This window comes from Fusarium solani (assembly GCF_023522795.1).
Source record: "Fusarium solani strain SB1 chromosome Unknown bctg00000008, whole genome shotgun sequence".
NCBI lineage: Eukaryota > Fungi > Ascomycota > Sordariomycetes > Hypocreales > Nectriaceae > Fusarium > Fusarium solani.
Genome location: NW_027072148.1, coordinates 1,951,344 through 1,972,086, shown reverse-complemented (window position 1 = coordinate 1,972,086; position 20,743 = coordinate 1,951,344). Strand labels below are relative to the sequence as shown.

Below are 20,743 nucleotides of genomic sequence, written 5' to 3'. Positions count from 1 at the left end.
TAGAGGGCTTGCAGGGGACATAGTGGGCGCGCGTCTTGCATTTCGTAGGCGCCTTTATTTGTTTATTGATTTTTTTTGTGTGCGCTTCCACTCCGGCGCCGATGGCCGCGACCACCCGTGACGGAGACCTTTCATTGGCCCCACGTTCTGCCCCAAAGCCGCGGACATCCGTCGCCGGAGGTGTTTGGGCGTCCCGGCCGTCGGTGCGGAGCCATCGGGGCCGGCCGGTACTTACCCTGGAGGTTCGTTCGGCTCTTCTGAGTCACAAATCTCCACCCTTTTTCGGCCGTTGAATATCGGAGGAGAAAAGGTCTAATTGACCCGCAATTGAACAGTCAATTGATAGCAACTTCTCACCTCACCTCCGACTCTTGGCGTTTCCCGTATTCTGGATGTTGTACACTGCCCATCATCATGCATCTAGGGGGCCTCCTTTTGTTGGGGTAAAAAAAAAAGAGGGAATCCACCTCCAACACCGAGGTCACCTGGACCGGGAATAACCATCCATCGTCCTGTCACGTACACCCTACGACGCCTCTTTTCCCTTCTTCCCCCTCCACTATCTACATGTCGTCGACAGGGCGCCCTACAACAACCTAGTCAACTAGAGAGGACCCCACGATGGCCGGGCTTCAGCAAATGACAATGCCTACAGCACGGAGCGCCGAGGGCCCGATCGGAGCGGTTCATCCTGTGTGGGGCGCGATATCGGCCGAAGATGGATGGCAGAGGGAGAAAATCCTTTATCCAGCTGATAGTAGGGAAAGGAAACCCAATTCCGGCTGGGCGAATTAATAATGCCTGGCTGTATATAGGAGCCTCGCTGACCCCAGAATCGAGATCCTGCCGTCCCCCCACGCAGTGTCTATTAACAGTAGCATCTGAATTGGAACACGCTCCTCCCCATGTCCATTGCCCCATTGTGTCGACGACAATGTTTGCCAGAGATGTAGAGAAGACTCCGGCCTACGGGCAGTCATCCGTCGATGCTTCCGGAGAGCCTCAGGTCCTCAATCCCACAATCTCAAACACAAACGCTCCCCCGCCTCCAGTCTTTGACCCGGACAACTTCAACCCTCCCGACGGGGGTTTCCAAGCCTGGTCCCAGGTGTTTGCCGGCTTGCTCATCAACTGCCTCGCCTGGGGTTACCCAGCCACCTTTGGAGTATACCAGTTGCATTACGAGGAGACATTGGGTCTCCCATCGTCCCAGATCTCGTGGATCGGTTCATGCCAGACCTTTCTGACCTTTGCCTTTTGCGGTCCGGCTGGCCGTCTCGCTGACGCGGGGTATACACGAGAGACAGTTGTCGTGGGGAGTATCTTGGCTGTGCTAGGATCCTTCATGACAAGTCTCTGTACCGAGTACTGGCAAATATTCCTCGCCCAGGGTGTCTGTACCGGCATTGGCCTCGCCCTCATCTTTATGCCTGCCGTCTCCGTCGTCAGCTCCTATTTCAAAACCAAGAAAGCATTTGCCCTAGCAGTAGCCGCTATGGGCACCGGTGTTGGAGCCATTGTCTTCCCTGCCACTCTGCAGTACCTCATCCCTCAGATTGGTTTCCCCTGGGCCGTCCGGTGTGCTGCATTCGTCGCTCTTGTCATGGCCACCCTTGCAAACATTATATTGAAGCCTTACTTGCCCCCAAGGAGGTCCGGACCGTTGGTAGAGTGGGAGGCATTCAGAGAACTTCCATATCTGTTCTTCTCCCTTGGTGCCTTTCTTAACTTCTATGCCCTGTACTTTGGCTTCTTCTATGTAAGCCACTCACCGGTTGTCCTCGCCCAATACCTTGTTTAAATCTGCTGACATGATCTACAGATTAATGTCTATGCCCGTAATGTCATCGGCTTCACATCTGTCGAAGCAGTCAGCCTTTTGCTCATCATCAACGCCCTGAGCATCCCTGCACGACCTATTGTTGGCTATCTCGCAGACAACGTCCTGGGGCCCATTAATACCTTTCTCATCGGTATCGTCGTACTCGGAGGAATGGTCTATGCCTGGATAGGCGTAAAAACCGTTACGGGAATGTACGTCTTTTCCGTCTTTTTCGGATTCGCGAACGGCGCATGTCAGGGCACCTTTGTGGGAGCCAACGCCAGCCTGACCAAGGATCCTCGAAAAATGGGTACAAGGTTTGGTATGGTTCAAACAATTTGCGCCTTTGCTAGTTTGGCTGGTGCACCGACTGCTGGTGCCATCATCGACAAATCTGGCGGCGACTTTGTCTGGGCCCAGGTTTGGGGCGGAACTGTGCTCTTGATGGGAGCCTCCATGGTCATGGCTTCTCGGATTGCCTCGAGCGGCTGGGTTCTCTTCGCCAAGATATGAGACCGAAGAAGAGAGGAAAGAAGAGGGGAAACAAGAAAAGATCGAGTATGCTTGGAAAGAGGGAATGGAAGTCAGGGTCATCGACGGAATAAACAAATTGGAAAGTGTAACAGTTAACCAAAAGCAATTAGTTAATGTCTAAATTGAAAACTGCTTCAGATGAAGTAGTTTTTTATAGTCTGCGCAACTGGTGCAAAGCCGTGATAATGAGTCGGGCGATCTGGCTGCCGTCTTGCCAGACAAAGTCATGCTCGCCCCTGAGATCCTTGAGCACCTGCACATCGAGCCCCTGCTTGGTCAGAAGAGCTGCCATGTTGTCGATCTCAGGTCCATCGATGAGAGTGTCCTCAGGCGACCACGCAAGGACGGTCAGCTTTCCACCCGTCCATCTATCCTTGAAGCTGGAGCCGAATCGCGCCGGGGACGCCTTGTTCCAGGCAGTCTGGTCTTCACCGAATGCAGAGGAAATGAAACCGGCATAGTTGCCACCGAACCTCTCGTTGAGACCGACCAGGTCAAAGATGCCAGAAACACCGATGATGGCGACGGGAAGCGGTGCCTGCGCATGGGAAGCGAGGACATCATCTCCCATCAGTAGTTGGAAGGCAATCGTTGCGCCGGCAGAGTGACCGACCAAGATGTAGTCGTCTGCCAACTTGTACTTGCCCTGCAGGAAGTTAAGAGCTGACCAGATATCTTCAATGTGGTCAGGGTGTTTGGCATCACGGGCCTCAGCCTTATTGGCAGAGTCATGAGGGAACTCAGGGTGAGGTGACAGCCGGTAGTCAATGCTGATGAAACCCTTGATATCCTCCAGCGCGACAGCACCGGATATAACAGTGCGCTTGATGGATTCCGCAAAATCGTCCTCGGTGTTTCGAGGGTCACGCCAGCCGCCTCCATGGATGAACCTGTGGGCATATCAATCAGCACGTCGACACAATTGCAGATTCCACATGGCATCATACACCACCCAGTAGCCCGTTTCCTGGTCAGGGCGGTCCTTGAAGCGCCACACGCCCAGCTTCTGGCGGCTGTGCTCGCCGTACTTGTGGGACGTGTAAGTGAGTCCCAGGGACTGATCCTTAGCAAGCTCCGCCATCTTGGTAAACTTGGGGCGAGACAATTGGAGCTGTGAAGCGGAGCGGGATATCAGGGCGACCACAGAGGCTGAGACTTGTGGAGACGGGTGGGAGGAATCAAGACTTGGCCAAGGATGGCGTCAACGTCAGATCGTAAGTGTTTGATAGAAACCTCGTGGGATTCACAATTGCGCTGAGGCCATTCGCGTGGGGGTTGAAGTAAGAGTCAGGGTGAAGCTTGCATCGAACGGTTGTTGATGAGAAGAGTGAGGGGTCTGGTTTGTGGTGATGCTCCGCTCTTCCCATTCGCCAATCGGACGCTCTTTCCACTTTGTCAGGTCCCTCTGGTTTGGCAGATCGCACGTCAGCTTTTTGGCAAGAGCGACTGACTGCTGTGTCGCAAGCTCCAGTATCAGCGGGAAGGAAGGAGCTCCTCCCGCCCGTCATGGAACTCAGGTTCCTTCCATGAGCCGCTCACGGAACAGCGGATGAACGTGTTCCGTCCTTCCGTCTTCCCGTCTTCTATTTCCACTTACATACCTTGCGACACCTTATTCCGGTTGACTTGGACTAATCATCTACCACCATAGACGATGTCTTCCGATAAACACCAAGTTTGTTCGCCAGCGAAAAAACTGGAGTCGCCAACTGTTGGGTGAAAGTGGCCCGCGCTCAATTATACCAGCAGAATGGTGTGAATATGAACCAACAGAACGGAAACCATGGACCGTTCACGGAACCATCGGGTGAGCCTCCGCCAAACAGCTAAGCCACCCCTACAATTAACATCCTGTCTGACCTGACGTCGCACACGGCCCAGAAGACGCGGGGCATGGGTTCGCGGGACAAGGGATGCACGTGTCTGCATCCGGAAACCGGCCATGGATTATCACCTCAACGGAGAAATATTCTGAATATTCCCGAATCACAGCCGCACCTCGCAACTTGGACCGTGTGCTCGCGTGTCGCTGACACATGGAACCAGGGTTCCGCAGCGACAGGTTCTAATGCTACCCGAAGAAGGATTTGACGGCGGCCAAATGCAACTCATGATACCACACAAAACAGGATGGTTTTTGGCCCCTGTCCATCTTCCCGCTGCCAATGGAACCCTCCAGGGCCATGTCCCCGCGGTTGCTTGCTTGCTTGCTCTCTTGATGGCCTTTGCCTCGTCGTTTGCGCGCTTGCAATAAGCGCAAACCCAAAGGAGATTGACGACGGGGTATTGCTGCCGAATCCTCATGCAGCAAGCCCAGACGAGTGACTATCGTTTCGACCTGACGGAGGAGTTATCCAACAAGGGTATCAATCGTTCTGAGCCCCCAGGACGAGACCGGGCACTTGACAAGGATCCCACGCTCGGTCTCCCTAGAGCTGAGACCGAAACGGTGGCTGCTCAACGCCCTAGCACGGAACCTTCGACAGCATGGATGCCTTTCCATATCTTCGGGTTCGCGCCATCACGGATGAGTCCCGAATAGGTCTAGAGACTGGGGAGGAGTCTTGGAGATGTATCATGAATCTGCCTTTCACTAACGTTAGCTGAAGGATGAATGTCTGGACGTTTTGCTAGCCAGGAACAGATGGCCCCGCAAAGCCTCAACTGTCTGGCATGTCGCATGATTTGCCTTGGTCTTTGAGTCCATGCGCAAGGCGAACCCACCGATCTGGTTATCCTTTCTCGGCCACCCGGACAGTTGATGCTGCCCGCTGACGGGGTGAAGCTTGAACAAGAAGTTCGCAGGTTATCCTCAGCGTATGTATAATCTGCGCTCAAGTATGGCGTGTCTTTAACTGGGAGTAGCCCTCGATAGTCTCCCGCGTCGAACAATGCCCCTTTGTCTCAACAGATGAAAGCAACCTCCTTCCCGGCTTCGCTATCCGCCATCCAACCCAAGACCAGCTAGCACAATTTGGCGCATCGCGACAAAGCTTGTCACCGACAGGCTACTACGTATGCTACCAGAACAAATGTCCCCTGTCACTCCATCCCCTGCCCTCGCCTATTTCTTCACCAAACGAGGCGTTGACGGGTTCCACTTGGAACTCGATGGAGGAACCGGCCCAGGAACCGCGTAATGATCTTTGCTTCCTGCATGGGACTTTTACCCCCGTGCCCCCCAGATGCAGCACCGTAAGCATGCCTCAAACGGTCTTGAGCGAGTGTGTGCCCAAACAAACGCCGGCTCACATCCTCTCTCCGGCTGGTGGCACCGTCCGTACCTTGCAGGCACGGGCTTACACCCATGCATCATGCAGAGCAACTCTGGGTTGGGTCGCCGTTGCTAGGTGTGAATCACCCGCACTGCTTGTGCCTAGATCAGTTATGTACCTCGGAGCTAGTTGGTGTTTTGCACGAGTGAGATATATCTCTCGGGGATATCACCCGGTCCCCCCCCTTTGGTATCACCCATGTCCTGCCTCTTGATGTTTCTTTTTATCTTTTCCGTTCCCTCTCTACACCCTCTCTCTCTACACCCTCTTTGACGCCCAAAGGCTGTGCCATGCTCGAAATCGATCTGCACTCGTGACGCTGGAGCGCCATGGCTGCCAACCAGCACATCGACCTTTCCGAGGACAACTCGGTTGCTTTGGTTAGCACCGTCATTGTCTTTATGGCCCTGAGCTGGCTCTCTGTCGGCCTCCGTAGCTATACAAGAGCCTTCTTGATGAAGAGTTACCAACTGGATGACTGGCTCATGCTCATTGCTCAGGTATGCTGCAACATTTCCTGTCCTAGGCATCCCGTCGAGCAGTTTCTCACCATTCCACAGGGAATTTTTACTGTCTCTTGCGCTTTTATCCTCGAAGGAGTAAAAGAAGGACTCGGCCGACACAATGAAGCTATTAAAGACGATGCGGCTGAGGTCAATGCTCTCAAGGTAGGCAACTTGCAACCGGAGTATCTATTCATGACGAATGCTTATTGTATCAGTGGCAAGCTTTGGCGACCGCGACTTATGTCCTCGACATGATGTTCATCAAGCTGAGCATTGGTGTCTTCCTCCTGCGACTGTCGGTCAAACCGGTGTACACGTGGATCATCTGGATCAGTTTGGCCATCATCACCATCTGGAGCACAGTCATCTTCTTCTGGAACATGTTCCAGTGCAGTCCCGTCGAGAAACAATGGGACTTTAGAATTACCGGTGGTCATTGTGTTTCTGCAGACCAGATCGTCTCAGCCGCATACGCCATAAGTGCTATGACTATCGTGTCTGACTGGCTCTACGTAGGTTGGACTTTATATCTACCTAGTGAGGACTAGACATATTGACATGGCACAGGCAATCCTACCTATTCCTATGCTATGGACTGTCAAGATGACCAAGACAGCCAAGGCGACCGTTATTGTCATTCTGGGCCTTGGTATTTTGTAAGTTATACCAGCTACCACTTTAAGTAACTCTTCTAATCCTCTCAAGTGCAAGTATCGCAACGCTCGTCCGTCTACGATTTCTCGCCGATCTCACCGACACCGACGACATCCTTTGTACGCGACCCCCGACTGTGTTCTGGACACTAGCTAATCATCTTGTAGTTGCTGGCACTGATGCTATGGTCTGGACGCTTATCGAACCAGGCGTCGCCATCATCGCATCCAGCTTGGCCACCATTCGACCCCTTCTCCGGGCTATGAAGATAAGAGGCTTCGAGTCCACTGGGAACACCTATGGCACAGGCCATTCCGCTGCGATGCGATCCAACGCAAACCGATCCAAGCCTGGTGTCATGCCAGGTTTCGGCCCCAACGATGTCTCGTTGGTGAACGTCGAGCCGAAACACGATACGATACGAAACATCCCGAACGATATCAACATTCCTTTACCCCCTCACAGGGGAGTACCCAACGGCCCTCTGTCGCCCGGCCAAGTTAGCATCGTTAAGAGCGAGATCTTGGTCATCCAGGGCAACCGGTCGCCGCCACCTTCACCCTGGCACGCCTCGGCGCAAATTTCTTCACCGAACAATTCGTTTGAACAAATACACGACCTCGAAGCGCAAAGCCAGGATATAGACCGATACGGAATCGGAGGCAGGAGATGATGGGTTTCACGATACGACACATGCCGCCAACCGGCATACACTTACTTCCCTTGTACACTGACTGTCTCACTACGACAACAATCTTTGCGGGGGATCTCTTTAGATGGCTGGGGAAAATGGGTCAAGGCGTTGGAGAAAAAAGGCCTCGAAGCTGGATTGCGCGAAGGCACACGATACCAAATGGGTTTTTACTTTGTATGATATTGGTCCTCCTGTGGAGGGAGATCCATGGCTACCAAAAGCTGGGGCCCACGACGGCCACTGGCAGGACGCATTTTGACAATGCTGGCACGTTTTCTAACTCTTAATGTATTCATGACTGCATCAAACAAGACTCACAAACCTCGTCGGAGCAGAGTCACAAAGGCCTTTTCTCGTGACACATACTTTGGTACATGCAACCATTCACCAACGAGTAACTTGATTCTTGACCAGGCTACTGCCTCATCCCCAAACATTCGTTCCTTATCCGGCACATTACGGCATTGGGATCCGTGTTTGAACCCCTCTCTTTCATGCCGTTGCCTTCTGACACAATCGTTGTTGGAGAAGTGTGCGGGTTTCGCGATTGCCGAAGAGGCCCGTGTACTATTGCATTGCATGACAGGGCGAGGCCTGCGAAAATGCGATACACTGCATGACATAGTAGTGTTGGGTATCTGTTTCTCTTTTTTGTTTGGGTCTGCTTGCTCTTTGATATCCATGATCTGAAAGCATAGTTACACGTAATGCTTTATGCGATACCTGTTGCCCCTCCCGCGCTGCCAATAAGGGTCATATCTCTCGTCCGCTTCCGTCATGGCTGAGCCGCTATATATTATGTGATCTTGAGGTCCTCGGGAGAGACTTCCCAGTCTTCCTCCTCATCCCAGAAGGGGGCGAGGCCGAACCGGCCCATGATCTTGCCCATGCCAAAGCTCTCACCTCCGACGACGCCGGGGCGGGGCTTCTCGTCGTTCTCCTCCACGATGACGGCAGTTGTCAGGAAGCCCGGGTCTGGACTGGAGCCCATGTCAAGAAGGAGGCCACCCCAGTCTAGAGTCGTGCGACCCGACTTGCGCACCTTGAGCTGGCCTATCATGCCGCCCTGTGTCATGAGGCTCGGCATGAAGCCATGCTTGTTCTCCGGGTCGTCGGCACCGTTGTTGAGACCGGATGAAACCAGATCCTCCAGTGTGAGATCCACGGGGTTCGCGTCAGTAGCGGCTGGCGTCGATTCGAGGACGTTAGCCTCAGTGGGCTCGGGCTTTACCTTGCTGACGGGTTTGGGCTGGGCGACCTGCTTCAACGGGGGCATGATAGGAGGGAATCGGAAGAGATACAAGCGGCCGTCCTTGTTGCTCGGTGCCGCCTTCTTGCCGTCCTCGCCCTCGCCCTCTGTAATCTCGATAGAGCCGAGTTCGCTGCGTAGAAGCGCTAGGTCGAGATCGGCGAACTTGTCTTCCAACTCTTGAGCTGTTGCCTTCTTGGACTTGGGCTTGGCTGCTGGTGCCTCATCGGCTGGCTTCTTCTCCTCGGCTGGCTTAACCTTAATATGCATGTCGATAGAGTCGTCTCCTGGTTCCTTTTTGATGATTGGTTTTGAGTCTGTCCAGGTACCCTCTTCTCCTTGCTCGACCGCCTGGGCCTCTCCTGCGTCGTCGTCCACCCAGAGACTCTCCTCCTCGCCAGCCGCAGCTGGCGCATTCTGGGCATTTTCGGCAGCCTCCAGCTCGGCCGTTGTTGCCACCACAACACCCTCTTCCTTGTGTTCTTTTCGGTAGATACCCATGGGTAGGACACTGGGGGCGCGGGTACTCAGGACGTTCATCATGGCTTCGTCCTCGCTGTCGAGTTCCTCTTCGGGTGTGTGAACGTGGAGCTTATCGGCGTTGATTCGTGCCTCGCGGAACCGTGACCCATCGGCCTGAGCAAAGCCAGGCTTGGATTCTGACTTGAAGCCTCGTCCGAAGCCGCCGCCGCCAAAGCTGCCTCCTCCTCCTCCTCCGCCGAACCAGCCTCCACCTCCGGAAGAGCCTGAAATTGTTAGAGGGCCATCAATTGTGTAAGAAGATTCGCATCTGCGCCTTACCTGCTACGCCCGACGAGAAGGGGCCACTGGCGCCGGAAATTATTCGTCCGAAGCCACCTCTGCCCATGGCATCACCACGACTCCTCTTGCTCCTGAACCGTGAGCGTCCTCGAGCTCTGCGCTCATCTGCCTCTCTCTCACGAGCCTTTTGCTCTTCCTGGCGAGCCAGCTCCTCGCGTTCTGCCTCATCTCGACGAATGTTTTTGGGACGAAATCGACCGACGGTGGCACCTCTGGTCGCTCGAGCAACGGCGGCGCCGCGGGTTGATGCACTTCGAATGGCTGGAGTCGTGGTCCCCGAAGCTGCGGTAGATGCTGCTGGGGCAGTTGAAGGGCCTGCGCTGCTCTCGCCAGTGGCAGCTGGGGCGCGTTGGCCAGCGGCCGCAGCTCCTCTCCGGGTGCCCCGGGCAGGTGCCCTTCCGCGATTCATGCCCTGATGCTTCGTTGACTGAGGGGGATGGCGTAATTGGGAGATGAAGTTGTCGTCGCAAGCAGGTTACTCATAGAAGAAGCTCTACAAAAATTTGGATGGATCTCGAATGCCAAGTTCAAAGTGGGGTGCGGGACAAGTGGGGGATGGCAATTCTGCCGTCGCGACTGGTCACCGCCTTTGGACAATGCGCTAAGCCCATCCTGGTTAAGCATACTTTGGCGCGAAACGTCACAGGCACCAGCCACAACTCAGGCAGGAACGGGCTCGCAGTCATATGGCCCTTCATTTTGGGCTGGAGATAACCTCAGTGTGCTGAGAGATCGGACTTCTGCACTGAAGACTACATACTAATCAACAACCTCAACTCTTTGGCTTATCGTATTAGTAATCCTTAGTAGAAGGTCTGATTCTTGAAACAAACCACCATTCTGGGCATCTGGAATGGCAGTTTCTTGGTCAGCAACCACACCATAGCCCTGCCGCAGCTGCTGAAAAAGCCACCCTCGTAATTGTACGACAAGCTCGCGGCTTTCGATGAAAATCTCTCTATCTCGAGTCACCACTAGTAGCTCTTGAACCTGCAGCTACGGGGCTGCTGATCGCCCTGATCCCTTCCAGCGCTCGGTTATGCCAGATTCGGAAGTGCGTCTGGGGTTCCATTGGTCAGCCTGTGATGTCAGCCTCCGACACCAAGTGGTTAGTATTGCACCGATGGAGCGGCCTGGTTGATGAGCCTCTGCTCTATTGCAGATGATATTGGTCTATATAAACTGCAGAGCCCAGTCGTCATGTTGGCTGTTGTCTCTCTATCAAAATTTTGGTTGAGCCCAAGTTTAAAGTTCCATACATACCTACCTACCTATCTACAGGCTACCTCAACAACAAGCGACACTATCTCATATACACTACCACCATGGGAGCAAGCGAGTCTAAACACTCGGGCTCTTATTACGGCCCTGGCCAAGGATGGGACTATTCTGGCCAAGGCAAGCCAGCTCCTGGTCAAGTTCCCGTCTACTACGGATCCCCAGGCTGGGATGGCGGACAAGGTGGTCCGAATAACAGTGGCCAAACCTATGGCCAACAAGCTTATGGCAACCCAGCATACGGTCAAAGTTATGGCCAGAACCTCGCACCGCCGAATCCTCCGCCGTATACCCAGAACCCTCAAGGATACGGACAGCCCCCTCCAGGGCAACCGATGTACGGGCAACGTCCCCAGAGCTCAAGTGGCCCGCCTCCCAGTGGCTACGCGCAGCACAGCCCACAACCGCGTCCTCAAAGCTATCCTCCCCCGAACGCACCACCACAGTCTCACCAGATGGCACCAGACAGGCCGTTTGGTCTCTTCGCTTCCGACTTTATGATCTTCCTCGACGGGAGCAGCAGCCAAAAGACTATGACTATCGGAAGACACCCTGGCGATGTACAATACCGCGCCGACATCAGCTTCGGTGCTCACCACAAGATGCAACTCTTTCGAATGAACGGCATGAATCAGATGCTGATTGCTGGAGCTAAGGGGGTGGGCTTCACCGGCAGCAGGATCAATGTCAACTGGGCAGACGGGCGGTTCACTGAGATGAAGTCTTCAGACCCAAGCAAGATCAAGTTTGACGTTGGCGGCAACACTTTCCTATGGGTCAAGGCCGAGAAGAAGGAGATCAGTGGTATTCTCGGTAGAGAAGCGGGTAAGGGCTTCAAGCTTGTGCGCCAAGGCATGGAAGAAGAGGCACTCGCCATCTTTAGTCAGTCGGCCAAGTTTGAATATTCAAAGTCCTCCGGCTGGTTCTGCTTCGTTGGCCGCGGGGCGTCTGGGCAGATGGGATCCGACTGGGCAAACATGGCGGTCTTGGCCATGCTCAAGCTGTGGCAGATCAAGGCATTGTCCAAATTTGCTGAAATCACGGGAGAAGGGATAGGCGCTGTAGCGGGAGCCGTGGGGGGAGGATGAGATGAATGTTATTGGATATCTGATAGGCGAGCGTGTACTGTGATTTCTTGTCTTTGGGATATGTCGATGTTGATTGTATGTAACATTATCATGAAAGCCATGTTGTTCATGTGCTCATTGACAACGTGAATGAAACTCACAATGCCCTGACTTATCAGTGACCAACCGACCCTATCGAAGACACATAAGAGCCTGGTCACCGAATTGGTCGGCAATGCTCCCTTCCTTGATGATCATTGCTCCGATCCAATCTCTCCCAGCTTCCACAGTTTTCGCGCCGAACTTGACGACCACACAGCTTCGGACGTGTGCTGCAGACCAAAGGATGCCGCCTTGAGTTTCCTTCTCGAGTCTCTGCAAGCGCCAACGCTCATGGTCTGAGAGGTTTTGCTCGCCCGCCGCCTTCGCCTCTGGCGAACGGAAATCCCTGGCTCCAATTCGAGGAAGTGCGGCAAACTCGCTCATGAAGAACTCTCCCAAGGACTCCATCTTGCTTCCACGCAAGATGAGAGTCCCGGATATCGCCAAGTTCTGCATCATGTCTGGGAGTGATCGACCAACAGACTTGCTCGCTTCTCTCGAGAGAATGATCGAGTCTCGCACCAAAAGCCTTTCGGTAGAGGCGTCGGGTTGATCGCAGAGCCAGATCTCGTTGCGCCCAGACCATTTATGGAAACTCCAGTTTTCTCCGCGGGCTGCACGACCTTGAGTCACCCAGTCCAGAAGGCAGAGCGAAGCCCGGCTCTTGAGTCGGAATATCTGTGTTTGCGCATACACACTGTCCTCGAACGGCTGGACAGGGTCCGGAAGAAGACACATAGCGGCATCATCGTCGATAGTGACATTCAAATTCTGCCGCGTGGTCACATCTGCTGAGGGAGATTTGAAGACCTTGGTATGTCCCTGTGTAGCGATGCTGAGTTTCGCTTTCTGTCGGACATGGATGGTCAAGTTGACACTGTCCCCAGCAACAAGGCCGCCTCCATATGACAAAAGAAAGACCAAGATGCTTGGTTGGGTTGGTGAAGGCGCAGGCGAGATCAGTTTCAGTGGATACTGATAAGTCATTGCTTGGAGACCGCTCCCACCAGCAGGCAAGAGACCAACGACGATGCGGCCATCACCGGGGGAGGAAGAGGACGGAGGGAAAGGCGATTCCATTTTGGAACCATATTGGTGATGTATGTGATTTAAGGAACGAGAAGGAACGAATGAAGGGCCAATTTCATCTGATATAAAATATCTCCATCTTGATCATGAATAGTAGAAGCATTTCCTCTCAAGTTGAAACAAACAAGCCTTGATAAGAGTGCGTGGATTGTGGCTGGGGCCCCGCTTGTTTTGGGGCTGCGAGCTCTAGAGCGGAGCTTGGGCCTCAACAGGGGTGGCTTGAGGTGGCTCAGGTGGCTCAGACAGCTCTCTCTCTCTCGTTAGGCGGCCACCTCCCCTCGCCGACGTTCATCCGCCATCATCCAGCACCAGAAGCCGCCCACTTTCCAAAATAGCTTGCGCCGTCATCCACGCGACATTCGACGCGCCAAGTGGCCAGCAACACCATTGTCGCCCCCGCATCGAGGGTTCAAGACTGCAAAGTCCATATACTCAATGTCAGCCTCGCGACTGCCTCTACGAGAGACCATGGACAATAACGCGACCCTCACCCCGACCCCCGATCCCGACGGCACAACGCGTCGTCGTTCGGGACGCGTCGTGAGAGCACCCGCCAAGTTCACACCCGAGCCCGCCACTCAATCCTCCAACGCGAAGCGCAAGCGAGACGATGCAGATGATGACGATGACGACGAGGATGCCGAGAATGAAGCGCCTGATTCCGATGAGGAGATGAGCGACGAGCCCGACAATGAGAGCGACGAAGACCACCCTGCGCCGCGCTCCAGAAAGAAGTCGTCGCAAACAAGTCGCGCAAAGAAGCCATCCTCCAAAAAGCCTAAGATCAATGGATCCCAGCCCTCGCGACCTGCGCGAGCTACCCACGCCGCCAAGAGCCTTCCCAGCAGGCCCAAGAAGACGGTTCGCATTGAGGAGGCGGCTGAGAAGGGAACCGGCCTTTTCGGTAGGCGCACTCTCGGCTTGATGCGCGCTTTTTCGATGCTAACTTTTCTCTAGCCGATCTCTTTGGCACTGGAGGAGAATCCGTCGAGTCGGTCGTCACAGAATGGGTGCACAAATACCGCGAAGATGAAGCTGCAGCCATGACGGACCTCGTGAATTGCATCCTGCAATGCGCCGGCTGCGATCAAGAGGTCAACGAGGACGACATTCGGGACCCCGAGAACATCCCCAACCGCCTGATTGATCTTCAGAGTGTCTACCAAGAGGTACCGTTGTAACGCGCCTGAGGCTTCAGAAGTGGCACTGACAGGATGACAGCAACAAATCACAGATTATCCTCTAATCTCCAGAACCAAGTTTACGCGGTCTTTCCGCGACATCCTAGTGAGCTTTTTCGAGGAGCTCCTCCTGGCCCTCCACGAGGCCAACCTCATTTATCAAGATGAGAGTCTAATCGATAATCTCCACGCCTGGCTGGCCAGCATGTCTTCATCGTCTCTCCGACCTTTCCGTCACACCGCTACTACCATATCACTAGCCGCCCTGACGGGACTGGTGAGGGTGGCGGACAGACTGGACGACAGAATCAGCCACGTTGGGATTCGCTTGCAGAAGGCCAAGAAAGCCAAGAGTAAGGTGATGGCAGCGGACCATCAGAAGGAGTTGGACAAGAACAACAGCAACCGCAAGATCTGCAGTGAAGCGATCCAGTCCTTCTTTGACACAGTTTTTGTTCATCGTTACCGAGATGTTGATCCCAAGATCCGAACTGAGTGCGTCGAGGCACTCGGAAACTGGATCCTGGGCTTGCCAAACGTCTTTCTTGAGCCAAGTTACCTCCGTTACCTTGGCTGGATGCTGTCAGATACCAATGCGCCGACTCGACACGAGGTTCTGAAGCAGCTCACCAAGGTTTTCAAGCGAGACGCGTCTCAGCTTGGCCACTTTATTGACAGATTCCGACCTAGGCTCATAGAGATGGCCTGCAAGGATTCTGAGGTCTTTGTTCGCGTGGCGGCAATTGGCTTGATTGATGTTCTTCGTGCCAAGGGCATGCTGGAGGCCGAAGAGATTGATGCCATTGGAAAGCTCATCTTTGACAATGAGTTCAGAATCCGAAAAGCAGTGGTCGGATTCTTTGTAGCGTGCGTTGATGAAGCCCTCGACTCAAAGCTGGAAGACCTTGGTGGCTCAGAGGTGATGGATGAGATACCCGCAGGAAAATATGAGGATGGAAGACCACAGGATCCCTTTGACGCACCTCGCGCCGACTGGGCTGATCTCAAGTGCCTCGCCGAGACGCTCGCTATATACGACAGTCAGATTGAGGAACACCATCAAGCCGCACAGAGCCTGAGGCTAGATGTCGCTGTGGATCTTTTGGAGGCAACAATCCCCGACACCAGAATCTCGTTGGCATCGCAGGTTCTCTATGAGAGAGTCGAAGAGATCAAGGACTGGAGGATATTGGCAGGCTACCTCCTCTACGACCACACGACCAGCTCAAGGTCAAAGTCCAGGGGCAATGATGCAGAGAGGGCATTCAAGAAGGCTGTCGCTCCTGCGGCAACTGAAGAGGCGATTCTCTTGGATGTTTTGAGTTCAGCAGTCAAGTCAAGCCTTGCCCAGGCTAGCGAGCACGACAAGGGGAGAAAGAAGCTGCAGCCAACTGATGGGTTGAGCTCCGAGGACATTGCGCTGGAGCTTGTTAGCCTCATCCCCAAGCTCCTTAGCAAGTTTGGCGCCGAACCAGATACGGCAGCGATTGTTCTTCGTCTGGCTCATTTCCTCAACCTAGACGTTTTCCAGCAACTGCGACAGGATACCAGCAAATACGAGAGCCTGCTCGATGAGGTCAGCACGCAGTTTAACAGACACGACGATAAGAGAGTCTTGTCCGAGGCGGCCACGGCTTTGCTGCATTCACGACAGTACGACGAACTCGAGGAGCTGACTGACGGCAAGCTGTCGAACCTTTGGGAAACTGTCGTCACTGCTCTTCATAACTTTGACAAGACTTGCGAAATCTCATCTCGAGGAAACCTCGCTGAAGCACCTCTCAAGGAGTTGTCAACAGTTCTTCTCAAGATCAGCAAGTTGGCGAGCATCTCGGATTGCATCGACGTTCTGGAAGCTGAAGGTGGCACTGAGGAGTCACCTGTATCACCAGTCATCCAGATTCTGGCTAACATCGTGCACCGGGGCAAGTACGAGCCCTTGGATGACGAGGACCTCGATGATCTCGAGGACGAGGTGGTCTCGTTTGCCATCAAGAGCTGCCAGTTCTACTTTATGTGGAAGGCCCGGGCATTCTCCAAGCTGCTTTCGTCGGGCGTGAATATCGCAGACGCTGATCTCGATCGCCTATCCGTGCTACGGCAAACCTTCCGTAGACATCTCATCGAGACACTCTCATCTCGGGCTGCCATCGACCAACTTCGACTATTTGCTACCGGAAGTCTTTGCGATCTTCACCTCACTTTTGCAAGCCTTCGACCAACGATCGAGCACTTCCGTCCTTCGTCAAGCTCCGAGTCAGAGGCGGCGACGGGTGGCGAAAAGTACAAGTCACTGATTCAGGAGATTGAGTCAGGCCTCGTGCCCGAACTGGTGGCCATCTTTGACGGTGCCGAGCGACAATACGCCAAGAAGTCAAAGAAGGATAAGACGCTGAACGAGCCAGCTGAGGATGAAGATCCCGTGGCTGATGACGAAGATGAAGACGAGGATGATGAGGATGAGAGCCTGTCTGAGGAAGAGCGGTTCGCCGCTGAGCTCAAGGCCGAAAAGGCGCTCTGTGAGCTCACGGCCAAGTACGTCCTCGCCATCACAGCGAGACTCGTAGACAGCCGTGGCGCTCATGCCGGTAAGCTACGGAGACGTCTACTCCGCAACCAACACAAACTCGGCCACAACTTCAAAGAAGTCGTCGCCTACCTCGACGAGGAGAAGCTCGCTGAGCGCACGAGAAAGAAGGCCGCCAGCGTCCAACCCCCCTCCACCGCCGCCGTCTCCAAGACCCAGAAGCCGCAGCTCAGCGAGCCCATCGTCACCATCGGGGACGACGACTCTGACTCGGACGACATATTTGACGACACGCCTCCACCCGAGGAGGGCTCGCGGGAGGATCTCCGGCGCAAGGGCCTCCTTGAGGAGGATCCCATCGACGACGACGACGAACATGAAGAGGAACGACCAGCTCACGAATCAGATGATGAAGTTCTCGGGGATTAAAAGGCGAGGCTGTCTTTTTTGTTTTTGTTTTTTAGCTTCTGCAAATGTGTAAACGGTGGACACGATGCTCTTTTTTCAGGCGGGGATTTCTGGACTTTTCATTAAGTTGCGTCTGTAGGTTCACTGTCTCAAACATGACCTCCCTTTTTTCTATTGTTTTCTGTGTCTCTATCAAGGTGTAACCCTCTTGGTCTCCTACACGTGTGTCGTCAGGGTTTGGAGTCTGGGTATGTGACCGAAGGAAAGCTCGCGGCGTCTAGAGATTGTTGTGTGTGCGAAAGAAAAGAAACCCAAGTCAAAACGTTTTGTCATTACACCTTTTTTTATTCAGACAATTTTCCTTGACGCCCTTTTCCCCCTGGTGTTATCTGGGTAGAGGAAATACCTACATGTACCTATGAGCGCCGCCGAAATGCAAAACTCCACGGCCCAAACTCTCTGGCTTGCCCATTTCTCCGTCCGTGAACCAAAACAGTATCGTCAGACTCCTAGCCTGCTATCCGTGTTCCAAAGAGATTGTACATTCTCTGCCAACGCTTGCCTTCTCCCGCGTCGGCCTTGCCTGGGTCGGACTCCAAAACTTTGACACCGTACTGTCGAATACAGCATGAAAACGGCCGACTAGACACTGGTGTCTTATCCGAGTTCTTGGCCTTGCGAGGCTGCTCATCCTCATCGTCGCTGTCACTCGGGGGCTTCCCCTTTCGAGCAGCTTCTTGCGCTTCCCTCTTCTTAGCCTGGGCCAGACTCTTGCGCTCTTCCAGTTCTCCCCAGAGTGTGAAGAGTCGATCACGAAGCATCTGAAGATCCTTTGTCTCGTGCCTCAAGTTGGACGCATCCAGACTGAGAAGACACTGAGCAGCGTGGTTGTCGACCGCAACCCACATCCTCTGCTTGCTCTTCTTCTCAGGGACAGCCGCATCTTCAAGTTCCAGATAAAAGCGCCATTCCCAGTTGCGCTTGACTGCAAAGTCGTCCAATGTGCTCTGATCCGCATCCTCTTCTTCTTCTGAGCCGCTGCCAGAGAGGGATTCCTCTCCATCGTCCGAGAGGATGTCAAATTCTCTCTCTTTCTTGGGGCGAGCGAAATCCACGAGGTTCGAAGGGAAAAGTTGACGACTCTGACATTGGAGCGGTAGTTGGTGTTTACAAAGGGCAGTTGGAGCTTCACATCCTGTCCGTCAATGGTTGTCTGGTAATACACAGGTTCGGTCATTTCAGCCACGAAGCTGGAGGGCTTATCCATATTTTCACACTTGACTATTGATGCAAGTTAGCAGATCTGGGCGTGATTTTAGATGAAGCCTGATATTACCTCGGGAGTTCAGGTCTGATATCTCAATGGGTTGTTCGTCCTTCTTCTGGCTCAGCTGAGCCTGTGCACGTTTTGCTTTCCGTTTCGACCTGGAATTCTTCTTTTTGGGTTCCGACTCGGTGGATAACTCTGACTTGCGTTTTTGGCCTGCCTTGCCTGCCTCGGCCATGTCCTTGATCTGAGTTTTCTTGAGGCGTTCATAGTCTCGCTTCCTTCGGAGGGCGTCCTTCATATGAGGATTGATGTTCTCGGGATCATCTAGTGTCAGTGGGCAGATGTTGAGTTTTGGTCCGTTGACACCGCGGTCTTCTCTCAAAAAACCCTCCAAGTTGGCGTTGTTGCGTCCTAATTTGATCTGCACGTTCCGGATAGACACCCATTGGCCAACTTTGATGTTGGTCTCACGAATTACAGTGGCGTGAGGCTCCCAACATGTGACTTGGACGCATCGCTTACCGAAAGGTCCTGTCCAGTTGGAACTGGGAGTGGAAGAGGTGTCCATGAACTTGTCGGTGTAGCCATACGGATCGCCATCCCGTCCCCCAGGGAGATCCCCAGTGTAGCTGAACTCATAAAATGATTCATTCTTAGTATAGTCGGCAACCCAAAGCGTCACCTTATCGCCCATGTCGTAGGGCGGCTTGACAACTTGGACCACCATGTCGCAGAACATGCCATCCTTGACATTTTCGAGGAGGTTGAACTTGTCTTTGACATTTGTCGATGTAAGCACCATACTCTCAAATTCGACTTGTGTGGGGAGGCGGTCTTTGTCGATGCTGTGGTACATTTGAGAGACGAAGGCATTCTCCTTGTTATCAGGAAGGCGGTCCTTGGATTTGATAGGATTATGAAGTGCGACGGAGGCATCGGCCGGGGGCTTGGGAATCTTAGAGGCTTGGTATAATGAGATGGCCGTTTTCCAGTTGGTTATGAGCGAAGGCATGTCCATTTGATACTTTTGAACCTGAGAAGCCTGTCAGTGAGGATGCTGCCCGTGGTATGTGGTGGCACGCACTTTGGCTGAGCGAATGAGTATGACATCGCCACAGCCAGCTTTTGGCATCTCATTGCTAGGACGGAAAATGTTGAGACAGATTGAAGATTCAGTGTCTTGTTCAACTGAAGAGTCATAGAGGCGAAGTTGGCATTTCCAGTCTGAGCGCGTGTTAGCGTGGTAGGAAGAGATGGTGATGGCAGAGCGGCTCACCAGTGCCTCTCGTTGGAACAGGAGCACGACAATCGACGATAACACCAACGACATTGACCATGGAATTTTGGCGGATCTGGCCGTCAAGGATATTACGAATCGAGACATAGCCCGGAAGTAAGGGTGGCGGCGACATTGTAGCTGATGAAGGAGATGCGAGGCAATCCCTACATCACGAGGCAAATGGCAGTGAGGTGAGTAAGAGGATCCCTGATTGTTTGCAGCTTTACGCGGTCGCGTATAGTCACAGCTGAGATGTGACGTCGTCGTGTGATAGGGAGAGGGTCAATGAGACGCGGTGGTCCATGGCGTCTGAGCGTACATGAAAGGGACCAGACGCGTAGAGAGGCTTGCCCCTCCATGTCTTTGTGTCGCGACAGCACGTGACTATGCATGTGATTTGACTGTTCATCTTAATTTTGTGGCAAATTGCTTTGCTTTCATGTGAATGGGATAAATTTGGCACAGCCTGGGAGGGAGGGACAGTAGAGTCAGGAGCAAAATTCAAGCCTGTAGATACTGTATACGAATTGTTGATGCAGCAGTGTTTGCCAAGTACCTGATGCGTCAACTTCAGGCACCACCCATCACCCACCGCCTTTCAGTGAGGAGAAGAGGTTATTTGCCTGGGCTGCGAGTGGGTGAAGGAAGGGATCCATCCATCCATCCATGCGTGCGTGGATGATTCTGGACGCTTTCCATGGCGCCCAAGTTTCTGCCTGAGACCTGAGGCTGAAATCACCCGACCGGGGCCCTTTATTTTGGCACAGGCGGTAGCGGCTTCTTTTTGGGCCTAGCTCTCCTGGAAGTCAGTGGTGACTGTTGCCCGTCGCCCAAAGAAAGACTCGCCTGCTGGGTCAATCATTTCAACGCCCTCCTAGTCCCCGGCCGACCAACCCAACTTGAGCCTTCCTCTTTCACCTTCTCCATCAACAACAAAATCTTCCTCCTCCTCCTTTTCCCTTTCCTCCTCACATCTCTCGACTCTT

General features: G+C 53.6%; 8 protein-coding genes across 8 annotated transcripts; 4 read left to right on the top strand and 4 right to left on the bottom strand.

Moving 5' to 3' along the window:
* Positions 1–934: 934 nt before the first annotated feature.
* On the top strand, positions 935–2,335 carry MRS44_012670 (uncharacterized protein; the record flags this gene model as incomplete). Its single annotated transcript, XM_046276080.2, has 2 exons — positions 935–1,759; positions 1,823–2,335. The coding sequence occupies 2 exons, from the start codon at positions 935–937 to the stop codon at positions 2,333–2,335; spliced, it is 1,338 nt and encodes a 445-aa protein (XP_046132872.1).
* A 172-nt stretch (positions 2,336–2,507) lies between these two features.
* Positions 2,508–3,437, bottom strand: MRS44_012669 (uncharacterized protein; the record flags this gene model as incomplete). Its single annotated transcript, XM_046269398.2, has 2 exons — positions 2,508–3,246; positions 3,304–3,437. 2 exons carry the CDS (start codon positions 3,435–3,437, stop codon positions 2,508–2,510), a joined length of 873 nt encoding a protein of 290 aa, XP_046132873.2.
* Positions 3,438–5,960: 2,523 nt separating this feature from the next.
* On the top strand, positions 5,961–7,464 carry MRS44_012668 (uncharacterized protein; the record flags this gene model as incomplete). Its single annotated transcript, XM_046279460.2, has 6 exons — positions 5,961–6,131; positions 6,192–6,299; positions 6,353–6,649; positions 6,705–6,793; positions 6,843–6,910; positions 6,959–7,464. 6 exons carry the CDS (start codon positions 5,961–5,963, stop codon positions 7,462–7,464), a joined length of 1,239 nt encoding a protein of 412 aa, XP_046132874.2.
* Positions 7,465–8,281: 817 nt separating this feature from the next.
* MRS44_012667 (uncharacterized protein) lies at positions 8,282–9,965 on the bottom strand (the record flags this gene model as incomplete). Its single annotated transcript, XM_046281113.1, has 2 exons — positions 8,282–9,480; positions 9,536–9,965. 2 exons carry the CDS (start codon positions 9,963–9,965, stop codon positions 8,282–8,284), a joined length of 1,629 nt encoding a protein of 542 aa, XP_046132875.1.
* A 916-nt stretch (positions 9,966–10,881) lies between these two features.
* Positions 10,882–11,922, top strand: MRS44_012666 (uncharacterized protein; the record flags this gene model as incomplete). Its single annotated transcript, XM_046269400.2, has 1 exon — positions 10,882–11,922. The coding sequence occupies one exon, from the start codon at positions 10,882–10,884 to the stop codon at positions 11,920–11,922; it is 1,041 nt and encodes a 346-aa protein (XP_046132876.1).
* A 171-nt stretch (positions 11,923–12,093) lies between these two features.
* Positions 12,094–13,083, bottom strand: MRS44_012665 (uncharacterized protein; the record flags this gene model as incomplete). The annotated part of the gene is made up of 1 exon (XM_046269399.2): positions 12,094–13,083. One exon carries the CDS (start codon positions 13,081–13,083, stop codon positions 12,094–12,096), a length of 990 nt encoding a protein of 329 aa, XP_046132877.1.
* Positions 13,084–13,527: 444 nt separating this feature from the next.
* Positions 13,528–17,229, top strand: MRS44_012664 (uncharacterized protein; the record flags this gene model as incomplete). The annotated part of the gene is made up of 3 exons (XM_046273798.2): positions 13,528–13,996; positions 14,050–14,261; positions 14,314–17,229. 3 exons carry the CDS (start codon positions 13,528–13,530, stop codon positions 17,227–17,229), a joined length of 3,597 nt encoding a protein of 1,198 aa, XP_046132878.2.
* A 488-nt stretch (positions 17,230–17,717) lies between these two features.
* Positions 17,718–19,890, bottom strand: MRS44_012663 (uncharacterized protein; the record flags this gene model as incomplete). The annotated part of the gene is made up of 5 exons (XM_065618874.1): positions 17,718–18,350; positions 18,401–18,489; positions 18,545–19,511; positions 19,563–19,702; positions 19,755–19,890. 5 exons carry the CDS (start codon positions 19,888–19,890, stop codon positions 17,718–17,720), a joined length of 1,965 nt encoding a protein of 654 aa, XP_065474946.1.
* Positions 19,891–20,743: the final 853 nt, after the last annotated feature.